Raw genomic sequence first — 15,671 nt, 5'->3', positions numbered from 1 at the left:
TGGTCTTTAGGGTGGTTGTGTTCCATGTGTCCAGGTGTCTGGGGGCGTGGTCTTTAGGGTGGTTGTGTTCCATGTGTCCAGGTGTCTGGGGGTGTGGTCTTTAGGGTGGTTGTGTTCCATGTGTCCAGGTGTCTGGGGGCGTGCCTGGGGGCGTGGTCTTTAGGGTGGTTGTGTTCCATGTGTCCAGGTGTCTGGGGGTGTGGTCTTTAGCGTGGTTGTGTTCCATGTGTCCAGGTGTCTGGGCGCGTGGTCTTTAGGGTGGTTGTCTTCCATGTGTCCAGGTGTCTGGGGGCGTGTCTGGCTCTGAGTCCTGACTACTGCTTGGTCCTGGAGGATGAGTTGGGGGTGTGCGGGGGGGTTCTGGGGGTCCTGGATGTCTCCTCCTTCACCAAGCGCTGCCTGGCCTGCTGGATGCCTGCCATGCGGGACAAGTACCCGCCCAGAGGGGGCGCCACTCACCCACAGGTATCCGTGGTCGACTTTTAGTTTTTTCAATGTTTATTGTCACACTCTCACTCCCCAAACTATGGTGACTTCTATGGTGACTGGAAGGGGTACCTATAACTTCAGCACCACGGACAGCTCCCAACGTCACTCCCTATACATTCAGCACCTAACTTCACTCCCTATACATTCAGCACCATGGACAGCACCTAACTTCACTCCCTATACATTCAGCACCATGGACAGCACCTAACTTCACTCCCTATACATTCAGCACCAAACTTCACTCCCTATACATTCAGCACCATGGACAGCACCTAACTTCACTCCCTATACATTCAGCACCATGGACAGCACCTAACTTCACTCCCTATACATTCAGCACCAAACTTCACTCCCTATACATTCAGCACCATGGACAGCACCTAACTTCACTCCCTATACAGTCTAGAACAATGGACAGCTCCTGCACTCATACAGTTCAGAACAATGGACAGCTCCTGCACTCATACAGTCTAGAACAATGGACAGCTCCTGCACTCATAGGCCCTCATTTATCAATTGAGTGTAAATTCTGCCCCAAATTCGAGTGTAGGTTTCGTAGTACACCCACGTCGGGTCGGCATTTATAAAGTGATCGCAGACAGCTGATCCTTCCTAATTTCATTCCTAGCAGTAATAAATGTGACGGCTGAAATCAATCTGGCACGCCCTATGAAATCAAGCCTCGCCCTCGTTTTTGCGACATGAACAACTGCAATACGACCTGGAAACCATGGTTACAGGGAAAAAAAGTTTCACTCGCTTGCCTAAGTTGCCTTGCTGCCCCCTCCCATACACACACACACAGACGCACGCACGCACACGCAACTTGTTGTATCTTAAATAAATAAACCTGCATGAATTAAATAAAGCTGTAGGGCTACCCTGTCTGTTTCTCCTCTCGCTTCGCTTCCCTTGCTGCCCGCCTCACCCCCCCCCTGCACGCACGCACGCACATATCGCAATTTGCAAGCAACTGTCACTGTGTTGTTAGTTGTATATTCAATTATTAAAGTCTTTATTCATTTAATATACAACAAGATATATTAGTGAACGAAAACCTGAACCTGTGAACCATGAATTATATAACAAATAGGCGCGCACACACACTGCTGTTTTGCAAGGTGCATCTCCTGTCCTGTCTGTCTCTCTCTATCGCTGTGGTCCGTCCGTGACACCGTGACCAATTGACCATGCACGTTCGAGAGTCTATTTAAATTGCCTCGCTGTCAACTGTCAATTATATAAATATTGCAGCCAAAACCGTAGCCTCATGTGGCACTGGACAGTGGTGGTGGTGGGCTGCAGGCTGGCTTAGCCTATACTATCTCCGATGCATTCCCACTTGCGCTGGCACGGCACATTTGGCATTCGAGCGACGCGTCGGGTTTATTAAACGAGGAGGAGATTGCACATACTGTAACTCCAGAAAGACATCGGCCTGCTGTAGATTAGGCTACAGTAGGCTACCCATGTTGGGACTCTCCGCGCTGCAGCACTGCACTATAGCCTACTCTCCAACGTCCCGTCATGGAAATATTTCAGCACAGACAGCCCAAATCCTCGCATGTATGCGCTCATCATGCAAAACACTGTTTAAATGGCTTACGCATCTAATTGCAACATTGTTTTTAAATGCGCGATTTTAATTGCTTGCTTGTAAAGTTGGAAATCTCCTACTAATTTCATATGACACAAAGACACATCGTTGATGTATTCCTTTACTTTTTTTTTTCTTTTTTACATTTAGCCCATATACATACCTATACAGTTTTATATAAACATTTTAGGAGTGAATACATATGTTTCGATGCCTGTGACAGCCTCTCAGCTGGTCAAACAATGTTGCTCCGCTGTTCTACGACAGAAAAACAGGTGAGGACAAAGCGTACGACAGCTCCCGACCAGACGTGATTTTTGTCTTGGCACAAGATCATTTTCAAGCTTTGGCGCAAATCGTAAATGCCAAAAATTGCGGTAATTTCGGCGTACACCCATATTTTGGCGTACGCACGGTTGATAAATGAGGGCCATACAGTCTAGAACAATGGACAGCTCCTGCACTCATACAGTCTACAGAGGTCCTCAAACGTTTTTTGTCCGTGCACCCCCTGTTACCTCCTGCCCTATAGACACACCCCTGTTACCTCCTGACCTATAGACACACCCCCTGTTACCTCCTGTCCTATAGACACACCCCCTGTTACCTCCTGACCTATAGACACACCCCCTGTTACCTCCTGATCTATAGACACACCCCCTGTTACCTCCTGCCCTATAGACACACCCCTGTTACCTCCTGACCTATAGACACACCCCCTGTTACCTCCTGATCTATAGACACACCCCCTGTTACCTCCTGACCTAGCTGAGGCACCCCCCCATACACAGTCTCTTTAATTTGTCTGAAAATTAAAAAAATATAATATGATTATGGCAAATAATCACAGAATGTCAGTGCACTGAGAGACATGCAGCTGCTCCTTACAACAGTGTCATTACCCTTTTCCGTCATTACCCTTTTCATGTCGTGCGCGTGCAGACCCGCTGTTACTGAACAGCTAACTGGTGTTCCCTCCATACAGGATGTGGTGGTGCTGATGGAGCAGGACCAGGGTCAGTACCCAGACTCTCTGCTTCACCACTTCCCGTCTCAGCTCAGACTGGACGCTCTGCCAGAGCTGGTGGACGTGAGCGTGAGCCGCACCCTGCTCACTGCCTGTCTGTCTGCACTGAAGGCCAACGGTACTGTCTGTCTGTCTGTCTGTCTGTCTGTCTGTCTGTCTGTCTGTTTCTACAGACCTATTTTCGACCCATCTTTCTATGTCCGTCTGGTCAGAAATTAATGCTATAATTTACTTTATTTATTAAATGTAAGTGTAAAGTTCGCCATAGAGTTTATAATGTCTTGACACCAGTACAAGGTGAAATAGCGATATCTGCTGGGCCATTAATAGAACAGCATGAGCCTCAATGAGAATCTGGAAGTGGCACAACGTTTACACCTGCCTTTGTGTTGTGCGTGCGTGCGTGCGTGCGTGCGTGCGTGCGTGCGTGCGCGTGTGCAGGGTCCCAGGGGGTGTTCTGTGAGGTCCAACCTACTGATCGCATCAGGATGGAGTTTCTGACCAAACTGGGATTCCTGGAGATCCTCAGAGGAGAGGCCCGATGCAGAGAGGGTCTGGTGCTGGGGAGGATGCTCTGAGAGGGTCTGGTGCTGGGGAGGATGCTCTGAGAGGGTCTGGTGCTGGGGAGGATGCTCTGAGAGGGTCTGGCATAGATTTGAGGAGTTAATGACTGTTTTTGTTTGAGCTGCCATAGAACATACTGTACTGTAGCCCCTCAGCAAGATGGCCGCCGGGTGAACTACGTCAGAGACTCCGCCTTGAGCCATCTAGCCTTTATATATGTCTATGGCGTCTGGTGCTGGGGAGGATGCTCTAAGAGGGTCTGGTGCTGGGGAGGCACACACACACACACACACACACACACACACACAGTGGTGGAATAAGTACTTATATTTTAGTATCAATACTGCAATAAAAGAGAAATGCTCAGTTAAAAAGTAAAAGTCTGGAATTCAAAATGAACAAAATGAGTAAAAGTACAAAAGTATTGGCATCAAAATGTACTATAAGACTCCAGTAGTTAAGTACTACTTAACAGTAATACTTAGCCAGGTGAATATTTACTACCACACCTGAACACATGCTCTAGTTTACATTTGGGGGAAAATTATATCTTTCACAATAATAACAAATACATTCTTTTCAAAATCTTTTTTTATTTTCGTTTTATCACAGGTTCATAGAAAAAAATAAAAATAAAATATCAGATTTTAGTATCAGTGACTGAGGTAAACAAACGTAGCCTACTGTATGAATCAGAGATCATGGGCAGACATAATGAAAAGACTGTTATTGTGCAAAACATGCCCCTTCAAGACTAAAGAAAAACATTTTCTCCCCACATTTTCAAGTCCCAATTTAGTAAAGCCAATTCCCCAGCCTCTCTACAAGTACTCCATCTCTGCTAACCCCCACAATCAGTCATTGGGAGGGTGAAGAAAGCCTCGGGTCTCCTCCGATACCCGGGCCATCAAGCCAACATCTTCTTTCCACCCGACAGTAAAAGGTCTCACTAGGGGGGTGTAACGCATGTGGAGGTACACGCTATCCCCCCCACCTCCTCTAACAAATACATTCTAATGATCACCCAACAAATATTACAGGCTTTTTACTTACTTTTATTTTACTTACTTTTATTTTACTTACTTTTTGTGCGGAATCCATCCAGTAAATAAGAGAGTTTTGTTCCTTTAAGGATTTAGAGGTGGGGCCTTATTTGCAAATATCCTGTTTCTGCCTCTGTGGGCGGGACTTATATGCAAACATCCTGTTTCCTGCCCCTCTGTGGGCGGGACTTATATGCAAATATCCTGTTTCCTGCCCCTCTATGGGCGGGACTTATATGCAAATATCCTGTTTCCTGCCCCTCTGTGGGCGGGACTTATATGCAAATACCCTGTTTCCTGCCCCTCTGTGGGCGGGACTTATATGCAAATTTCACCCACACAACCTGAACGTTGAACATTCAGTTGGATGTTATGTGGCCTGGGGTTTTCTCTGTGTCTCTGAAGCCTTTTGAGCTGCAATGAAAACAGGCAAAACAGTGACATCTTCTGGCAACAACTCCCATTGACAGTTATTTATCATAGTCAGCAGGAAAATCCGAGCACTTGTTTAAGCCAGAAAACCCCCAGACCACAAAGTCTACTGGATGTTAAAACCCCCAGACCACAGAAAGTCTACTGGATGTTAAAACCCCCAGACCACAGAAAGTCTACTGAATGTTAAAACCCCCAGACCACAGAACATCTACTGAATGTTAAAACCCCCAGACCACAGAAAGTCTACTGAATGTTAAAACCCCCAGACCACAGAACATCTACTGGATGTTAAAACCCCCAGACCATCTACTGGATGTTAAAACCCCCAGACCACAGAACATCTACTGGATGTTAAAACCCCCAGACCACAGAAAGTCTACTGAATGTTAAAACCCCCAGACCACAGAACATCTACTGGATGTTAAAACCCCCAGACCACAGAACATCTACTGGATGTTAAAACCCCCAGACCACAGAACATCTACTGGATGTTAAAACCCCCAGACCACAGAAAGTCTACTTGATGTTAAAACCCCCAGACCACAGAAAGTCTACTGAATGTTAAAACCCCCAGACCACAGAAAGTCTACTGAATGTTAAAACCCCCAGACCACAGAAAGTCTACTGAATGTTAAAACCCCCAGACCACAGAACATCTACTGGATGTTAAAACCCCCAGACCACAGAAAGTCTACTGAATGTTAAAACCCCCAGACCACAGAACATCTACTGGATGTTAAAACCCCCAGACCACAGAAAGTCTACTGAATGTTAAAACCCCCAGACCACAGAAAGTCTACTGAATGTTAAAACCCCCAGACCACAGAACATCTACTGGATGTTAAAACCCCCAGACCACAGAACATCTACTGGATGTTAAAACCCCCAGACCACAGAAAGTCTACTGAATTTTAAAACCCCCAGACCACAGAAAGTCTACTGAATGTTAAAACCCCCAGACCACAGAAAGTCTACTGAATGTTAAAACCCCCAGACCACAGAACATCTACTGGATGTTAAAACCCCCAGACCACAGAAAGTCTACTGAATGTTAAAACCCCCAGACCACAGAACATCTACTGGATGTTAAAACCCCCAGACCACAGAAAGTCTACTGAATGTTAAAACCCCCAGACCACAGAAAGTCTACTGAATGTTAAAACCGCCAGACCACAGAACATCTACTGGATGTTAAAACCCCCAGACCACAGAACATCTACTGGATGTTAAAACCCCCAGACCACAGAAAGTCTACTGAATTTTAAAACCCCCAGACCACAGAACATCTACTGGATGTTAAAACCCCCAGACCACAGAAAGTCTACTGAATGTTAAAACCCCCAGACCACAGAAAGTCTACTGAATGTTAAAACCCCCAGACCACAGAAAGTCTACTGAATGTTAAAACCCCCAGACCACAGAAAGTCTAGGTTTTTTGGGTGCAATTTTAATAAACTTTAAATATATAAAATACAAATATTGTACTTTTGCAACTGTGGGTCTTGCAGGGTTAGAGCGCCAAAAGTCAAAAGAAAACCGCTGCATATATTCTATAGACTCTGAAACAGGAAAACAACTGAATATATTCCATAGACTCTGAAACAGGAAGACGTGTGCAGTCACACACAGAATGGTCTGAAACAGGAAACAGTCACACACAGAATGGTCTGAAACAGGAAACAGTCACACACAGAATGGTCTGAAACAGGAAACAGTCACACACAGAATGGTCTGGAACAGGAAACAGTCACACACAGAATGGTCTGAAACAGGAAACGGTCACACACAGAATGGTCTGAAACAGGAAACAGTCACACACAGAATGGTCTGAAACAGGAAACAGTCACACACAGAATGGTCTGAAACAGGAAACGGTCACACACAGAATGGTCTGAAACAGGAAACAGTCACACACAGAATGGTCTGAAACAGGAAACAGTCACACACAGAATGGTCTGAAACAGGAAACAGTCACACACAGAATGGTCTGAAACAGGAAACAGTCACACACAGAATGGTCTGAAACAGGAAACAGTCACACACAGAATGGTCTGAAACAGGAAACAGTCACACACAGAATGGTCTGAAACAGGAAACAGTCACACACAGAATGGTCTGAAACAGGAAACGGTCACACACAGAATGGTCTGAAACAGGAAACAGTCACACACAGAATGGTCTGAAACAGGAAACAGTCACACACAGAATGGTCTGAAACAGGAAACAGTCACACACAGAATGGTCTGAAACAGGAAACAGTCACACACAGAATGGTCTGAAACAGGACACAGTCACACACAGAATCAAGACGTAATAAAAGGCACAACAGCGCTCAGCAATCATCACTAATTAAATAATGTTCATTTGTTTTGTATCACAACATAAAAAAGGCACATGTGCAAATGTTTGTATTTATACTTTTTGTATTGTAGAGTCAAATACATTTAAAACGTAGGTGTTTGCGGGTCGGCGTCTTGTGGCAAAACTCAGCCATCTATCGCCGTCTGAGATGTTAGAGTACATTTATTTATAAACATATAAAAAAGACCTCATCCCTCACTGTTGTTCCACTGTGAGGAAAACTATATAGTTGTGTGACCTCATCCCTCACTGTTGTACCACTGTGAGGAAAACTATATAGTTGTGTGACCTCATCCCTCACTGTTGTACCACTGTGAGGAAAACGATATAGTTGTGTGACCTCATCCCTCACTGTTGTTCCACTGTGAGGAAAACGATATAGTTGTGTGACCTCATCCCTCACTGTTGTTCCACTGTGAGGAAAACGATATAGTTGTGTGACCTCATCCCTCACTGTTGTTCCACTGTGAGGAAAACGATATAGTTGTGTGACCTCATCCCTCACTGTTGTTCCACTGTGAGGAAAACTATATAGTTGTGTGACCTCATCCCTCACTGTTGTTCCACTGTGAGGAAAACGATATAGTTGTGTGACCTCATCCCTCACTGTTGTTCCACTGTGAGGAAAACGATATAGTTGTGTGACAATGTGTATATGCATGAACACCACCCTGCAGCACTGGTTTTCTAATTATTTACAATTATTCTACATTCTCTAATGTTTCGACTACTTCTTGTAAATTAACTTAAGTAATGCAGATGTTTAAGAATAATTGAACTCTTGAGAGTGTGAAAAATAAAGATCTAATAAGGATCCATTTGGTTACCAACTGTCTTTCATTAAGCTGCACGGGGACCACCTAGAACCCCCTCAGGGACCAGTGGTGGTCCCCAGACCACTGGTTGAAAACCTCTGCTGTATGGAGATAGGAATCGCATGACGGATCAACAGTAGAGATTGTTTACTTCATTTTACACTATGGTGTAAAATGTGGTAAATTGTGCATTTATGTTTTCATGTATAAAAGTCACAGTCGAAGAATCATGTATAGTTTTATTTTCTATCTTGACACTATTATTACTATATTACATTGTAATTGTAATAAATGTGTATTACTAATTATAAATCTTAAGGAAAAACGTGTGTATTATTATTATTATTATTATTATTATTGCGACTGAAGGTTGCACACTTACTATGTAATCGAGCAGTGAAAGCGTCGCCTAGTTCCGGCACAATTAACCCGGTCGATTCCGAGTTTTGCACACACACTCCCTGGATGCCAACGATGAACCTCTGGCCCACACACTCCCTGGATGCCAACGATGAACCTCTGGCCCACACACTCCCTGGATGCCAACGATGAACCTCTGGCCCACACACTCCCTGGATGCCAACGATGAACCTCTGGCCCACACACTCCCTGGATGCCAACGATGAACCTCTGGCCCACACACTCCCTGGATGCCAACGATGAACCTCTGGCCCACACACTCCCTGGATGCCAACGATGAACCTCTGGCCCACACACTCCCTGGATGCCAACGATGAACCTCTGGCCCACACACTCCCTGGATGCCAACGATGAACCTCTGGCCCAAATTCTCCAGAACGGCCTGTTATAGGAGGCCAGGAGGCTGACTTTTGTAAAACACATTTTTGGATATTACTCCTCCTGATTCTGTCCAAAAATTGGCTGTGGGGTGTAGAACGACACCGGGCACTGCACTCCCTGTGGGGGTCCCTGTGGGGGTGTGGAACGACACCGGGCACTGTCCTCCCTGTGGGGGTGTGGAACAACACCAGGCACTGCCCTCCCTGTGGGGGTGTGGAACAACACCAGGCACTGCCGGGCACTGCACTCCCTGTGGGGGTGTAGAACGACACCAGACACTGCACTCCCTGTGGGGGTGTAGAACGACACCAGACACTGCACTCCCTGTGGGGGTGTATAACGACACCAGACACTGCACTCCCTGTGGGGGTGTAGAACGACACCAGACACTGCACTCCCTGTGGGGGTGTGGAACGACACTGGCCCCCTTTAAGAACGGGGAGGGGAGTCCCGCCCCCTTTCAGAATGAAGAGGGAAGTCCCGCCCCCTTTCAGAATGAAGAGGGAAGTCCCGCCCCTTTCAGAATGAAGAGGGAAGTCCCACCCCTTTCAGAATGAAGAGGGAAGTCCCGCCCCTTTCAGAATGAAGTCCCGCTCCTTTCAGAATGAAGAGGGAAGTCCCGCCCCTTTCAGAATGAAGAGGGAAGTCCCACCCCTTTCAGAATGAAGAGGGAAGTCCCGCCCCTTTCAGAATGAAGAGGGAAGTCCTGCCCCTTTCAGAATGAAGAGGGAAGTCCCACTAATTTCAGAATGAAGAGGGAAGTCCCGCCCCCTTTCAGAATGAAGAGGGAAGTCCTGCCCCTTTCAGAATGAAGAGGGAAGTCCCACTTCTTTCAGAATGAAGAGGGAAGTCCCGCCCCCTTTCAGAATGAAGAGGGAAGTCCCACCCCTTTCAGAATGAAGAGGGAAGTCCCGCCCCCTTTCAGAATGAAGAGGGAAGTCCTACCTCTTTCAGAATGAAGAGGGAATTCCCGCCCCTTTCAGAATGAAGAGGGAAGTCCCGCCCCTTTCAGAATGAAGAGGGAAGTCCCGCCCCTTTCAAAATGAAGAGGGAAGTCCCGCCCCTTTCAGAATGAAGAGGGAAGTCCCGCCCCTTTCAGAATGAAGAGGGAAGTCCCGCCCCTTTCAGAATGAAGAGGGAAGTCCCACCCCTTTCAGAACGAAGAGGGAAGTCCCGCCCCTTTCAGAATGAAGAGGGAAGTCCCGCCCCCTTTCAGAATGAAGAGGGAAGTCCCGCCCCTTTCAGAATGAAGAGGGAAGTCCCGCTCCTTTCAGAATGAAGAGGGAAGTCCCGCCCCTTTCAGAATGAAGAGGGAAGTCCCGCCCCCTTTCAGAATGAAGAGGGAAGTCCCGCCCCCTTTCAGAATGAAGAGGGAAGTCCCGCCCCTTTTGAGGGAAGTCCCGCCCCTTTTGAGGGAAGTCCCGCCCCTTTCAGAATGAAGAGGGAAATCCCGCCGCTTTCAGAATTAAGAGGGAAGTCCCGCCCCTTTCAGAACGAAGAGGGAAGTCCCGTCCCTTTCAGAATGAAGAGGGAAGTCCCGACCCTTTCAGAATGAAGAGGAAGTCCCGCCCCTTTCAGAATGAAGAGGGAAGTCCCGCCCCCTTTCAGAATGAAGAGGGAAGTCCCGCCCCTTTTGAGGGAAGTCCCGCCCCTTTCAAAATGAAGAGGGAAATCCCGCCCCTTTCAGAATGAAGAGTGAAGTCCCGCCCCTTTCAGAATTAAGAGGGAAGTCCCGCCCCTTTCAGAATGAAGAGGGAAGTCCCGCCCTTTTTAGAATGAAGAGGGAAGTCCCGCCCCCTTTCAGAATGAAGACGGGAGTCCCTCCCCTTTCAGAACGAAGAGGGAAGTCCCTCCCCCTTTCAGAACGAAGAGGGAAGTCCCGCCCCTTTCAGAATGATGAGGGAAGTCCCGCCCCTTTCAGAATGAAGAGGGAAGTCCCGCCCTTTTCAGAATGAAGAGGGAAGTCCCGCCCTTTTCAGAATGAAGAGGGAAGTCCCGCCCCTTTCAGAATGAAGTCCCGCCCCTTTCAGAATGGAGAGGGAAGTCCCGCCCCTTTCAAAATGAAGAGGGAAGTCCCGCCCCTTTCAGAATGAAGAGGGAAGTCCCGCCCCTTTCAGAAGTCCCGCCCCTTTCAGAACGGCCCAGAGGAGAATGAATTCCCATGAATTTTTCCCCCATAGACGTTTCATTGGACAATAAGCTGATGTTACAATGTTACTATAGGCCTATCTCACAGCCCGCTTTCCACGCCCACTTCCGGTAAATAGTGGTGTCATTTAACATTAGCATTTACACGTTTTTTTCTCTGGAGAATCTAAGTGCATTTTCTAATGTGAAAATGTGACAGACCAATATTATTATGAAGCAAACAGATGGTAAATCAGCTCGAACAGATAGAACAAACCTTACCTTGAGAAAACAAAAGTTGTAGACTTCTTAAATTACCTCTGTTAACATGTAGCGTCTATGGAGTGACGTCACGCTATCACCACTAACCCCGAAAGGGTTAATGGGGCGGGGAAATTCTGTGAGATAGGCTTATTTGAAACAATGATAATTACAATAATGTTTTGGAACAAATAGGCTATTTAGAAAGGAGAAAAACAGGGCAGGGTACAACACTTATTTTACTGTTGTGTTTATTTATAAAACATTGACAAATTATTGTGAATTTATTTTTTATTTTTATTTTTTTTACAGATTATTTGGTATACAGTGTTTTCGCCCTTATTAACACCATCATATTTCCCATCATTCCTCCAAATATTCTATCAATATTGAGTAAAATAGTTATTACAGTAGGTCCTCAAAAAAAGAAGCACATTTATGTATCTTTTTCAAAATGCTGTCCTTTTAAAGCTGCTATAAGCAAATTATGTCAACATTTTAATGACCCTTTTTATTTTGTAGGTATTCAGACAGCCAGTGATGGGTAGAACTGGTATTCAGACAGCCAGCGATGGGTAGAACTGGTATTCAGACAGCCAGCGATGGGTAGAACTGGTATTCAGACAGCCAGTGATGCGTAGAACTGGTATTCAGACAGCCAGCAATGCGTAGAACTGGTATTCAGACAGCCGGCGATGGGTAGAACTGGTATTCAGACAGCCAGCGATGGGTAGAACTGGTATTCAGACAGCCAGCGATGCGTATAACTGGTATTCAGACAGCCAGCGATGGGTAGAACTGGTATTCAGACAGCCAGCGATGGGTAGAACTGGTATTCAGACAGACAGCGATGCGTAGAACTGGTATTCAGACAGCCAGCGATGCGTAGAACTGGTATTCAGACAGCCAGCGATGCGTATAACTGGTATTCAGACAGCCAGTGATGGGTAAAACTGGTATTCAGACAGCCAGCGATGCGTAGAACTGGTATTCAGACAGCCAGCGATGGGTAGAAATGGTATTCAGACAGCCAGTGATGCGTAGAACTGGTATTCAGACAGCCAGTGATGGGTAGAACTGGTATTCAGACAGCCAGTGATGGGTAGAACTGGTATTCAGACAGCCAGTGATGGGTAGAACTGGTATTCAGACAGCCAGTGATGCATAGAACTGGTATTCAGACAGCCAGCGATGCGTAGAACTGGTATTCAGACAGCCAGCGATGCGTAGAACTGGTATTCAGACAGCCAGTGATAGGTAGAACTGGTATTCAGACAGCCAGCGATGGGTAGAACGCTCCCCCCCCAAAAAAGCTGACAAAGCTTCTAGGAACATCTTTGAATGCAGATAGCGCCCCCTAGATGTTTTCACAGACTACATTTCTTTGGGAGCGTTCTACCCATTGCTGGCTGTCTGAATACCAAGAAAAATTAAAAGGTCATTCAAATGTTGACATATTATTGCTTATAGCAGCTTTAAATGGAATGAAACCATCAACCATCACATGACTAAAACAAAACTAAAACAAGACTAAAGTACGTAAGTCTCTGTGTAACAAAACAGATTCGTACTGTATGGTCAGTATGTGGAGACCGCGTCTACAAATGTCTTCTAAATCTTAACAACTTGTGTTTCTATATCAGCGATCAAACCTTTTCACGTCAAAATGATACGTACCCCCATATCCCCAAGACCCCATCTGACCCCCATCTGACCCCATATCTGACCCCAACCCCCCACCAGGGTCCCCATCGAGTACATCAATAAACTTTGGGCTTATCGAGTACCCGGTATCGTTAAGCTTTGGTCTTATCCAGTACCCGGTATCGATACGCTTTGGGCTTATCGAGTACCCGGTATCGATAAGCTTTGGGCTTATCGAGTACCCGGTATCGATACCCGGTATCGATAAGCTTTGGGCTTATCGAGTACACGGTATCAATAAGCTTTGGGCTTATCGAGTACCTGGTATCAATAAGCTTTGGGCTTATCGAGTACCCGGTATCGATAAGCTTTGGGCGAGTGTATTGATACCTGCCAACCAGCTGTCCGGGGAAACAACATTACACTTATATACAATATTAACCAGTTAACAGTTTCTTTAATATTATTTGATCAGTAAAAAGGTCAATTTCCTTCCGTCTATTAGAAAAGTTCTGTATTAAGCCTGATCGATGAGGTGCTCGTTAAGCCTGATCGATGAGGTGCTCGTTAAGCCTGATCGATGAGGTGCTCGTTATCAATAAACATTAACGAGCACCACCCCTATAGTTATAAGCTCACAACAACGTGTGCGATGCATTGTTGTGAGCTTGTAGATCTGTTTTACTAAGATCCCAGGCATTGTGAGCTTGTAGATCTGTTTTACTAATAGATCCCAGGCATTGTGAGCTTGTAGATCTGTTTTACTAATAGATCCCAGGCATTGTGAGCTTGTAGATCTGTTTTACTAATAGATCCCAGGCATTGTGAGCTTGTAGATCTGTTTTACTAATAGATCCCAGGCATTGTGAGCTTGTAGATCTGTTTTACTAATAGATCCCAGGCATTGTGAGCTTGTAGATCTGTTTTACTAATAGATCCCAGGCATTGTGAGCTTGTAGATCTGTTTTACTAATAGATCCCAGGCATTGTGAGCTTGTAGATCTGTTTTACTAATAGATCCCAGGCATTGTGAGCTTGTAGATCTGTTTTACTAAGATCCCAGGCATTGTGAGCTTGTAGATCTGTTTTACTAAGATCCCAGGCATTGTGAGCTTGTAGATCTGTTTTACTAATAGATCCCAGGCATTGTGAGCTTGTAGATCTGTTTTACTAAGATCCCAGGCATTGCGAGCTTGTAGATCTGTTTTACTAAGATCCCAGGCATTGTGAGCTTGTAGATCTGTTTTACTAAGATCCCAGGCATTGTGAGCTTGTAGATCTGTTTTACTAAGATCCCAGGCATTGTGAGCTTGTAGATCTGTTTTACTAATAGATCCCAGGCATTGTGAGCTTGTAGATCTGTTTTACTAAGATCCCAGGCATTGTGAGCTTGTAGATCTGTTTTACTAAGATCCCAGGCATTGTGAGCTTGTAGATCTGTTTTACTAATAGATCCCAGGCATTGTGAGCTTGTAGATCTGTTTTACTAAGATCCCAGGCATTGCGAGCTTGTAGATCTGTTTTACTAAGATCCCAGGCATTGTGAGCTTGTAGATCTGTTTTACTAAGATCCCAGGCATTGTGAGCTTGTAGATCTGTTTTACTAAGATCCCAGGCATTGTGAGCTTGTAGATCTGTTTTACTAATAGATCCCAGGCATTGTGAGCTTGTAGATCTGTTTTACTAAGATCCCAGGCATTGCGAGCTTGTAGATCTGTTTTACTAAGATCCCAGGCATTGCGAGCTTGTAGATCTGTTTTACTAAGATCCCAGGCATTGTGAGCTTGTAGATCTGTTTTACTAAGATCCCAGGCATTGTGAGCTTGTAGATCTGTTTTACTAAGATCCCAGGCATTGTGAGCTTGTAGATCTGTTTTACTAAGATCCCAGGCATTGTGAGCTTGTAGATCTGTTTTACTAAGATCCCAGGCATTGTGAGCTTGTAGATCTGTTTTACTAAGATCCCAGGCATTGTGAGCTTGTAGATCTGTTTTACTAAGATCCCAGGCATTGTGAGCTTGTAGATCTGTTTTACTAATAGATTCCAGGCATTGCGAGCTTGTAGATCTGTTTTACTAATAGATTCCAGGGTCCATTTGGTTAATGGTTGAAGAGACATGTCACAGTGTAGCAATAAAATGTTTATTCCCTGAGCTTGCACTGCCCCCTTCTGGTCCAACGTGGTACTGCATATCTTCAGCTAAATTCATTTTAGAGCCGTGCGTGTGGGCGTGCGTGCGTGCGTGTCAGCAGTAGGCCTACTACACGTCAGTGCTTTCCCTATCTGAGGTGTTGCCGGCTTCCCATTGGCTACGGGAGGCGCGCAGGTTGTGTTCCGGGGCCATGACCTGACCAATGGGGATGCGGTATGCTGCCAGCGTCTGTCCATTCAGGAGCAGCATTACTGTGAACACCAGCGTGGCGGCCCAACTGCATGCTGGGAGACCCAGCTGAGAGAGAGAGAGAGAGAGAGAGAGAGAGAGAGGGAGAACACACACAGAGGGAGA

The 15,671-nt window shown here is 45.8% G+C and overlaps 2 protein-coding genes across 2 annotated transcripts in view; one reads left to right on the top strand and one right to left on the bottom strand.

Moving 5' to 3' along the window:
* Positions 1–5,452, top strand: part of LOC306928758 (protein O-GlcNAcase) — a 70,319-nt gene extending 64,867 nt beyond the window's left edge. The window contains exons 19-21 of the mRNA XM_079509030.1: positions 282–465; positions 3,072–3,231; positions 3,555–5,452. Coding sequence (XP_079365156.1) covers positions 282–465; positions 3,072–3,231; positions 3,555–3,691 — 481 coding nt within the window. The 3' untranslated portion in view covers positions 3,692–5,452. The remainder of the gene's footprint in view (positions 1–281; positions 466–3,071; positions 3,232–3,554) is intronic.
* Positions 5,453–15,411: 9,959 nt separating this feature from the next.
* The window catches only part of LOC306928757 (urea transporter 2), a gene marked incomplete at its 5' end in the record, with an annotated part of 37,047 nt that continues 36,787 nt past the window's right edge, over positions 15,412–15,671 (bottom strand). Inside the window, one exon of the mRNA XM_079509029.1 lies at positions 15,412–15,614. Coding sequence (XP_079365155.1) covers positions 15,426–15,614 — 189 coding nt within the window. The 3' untranslated portion in view covers positions 15,412–15,425. The remainder of the gene's footprint in view (positions 15,615–15,671) is intronic.

Source organism: Electrona antarctica, assembly GCF_951216825.1.
Source record: "Electrona antarctica genome assembly, chromosome: 8".
In the NCBI taxonomy this organism is placed as follows: Eukaryota; Metazoa; Chordata; class Actinopteri; order Myctophiformes; family Myctophidae; genus Electrona; species Electrona antarctica.
Note: the sequence above shows the minus strand (reverse complement) of the source record. Positions and strands in the feature narration are given on the sequence as shown.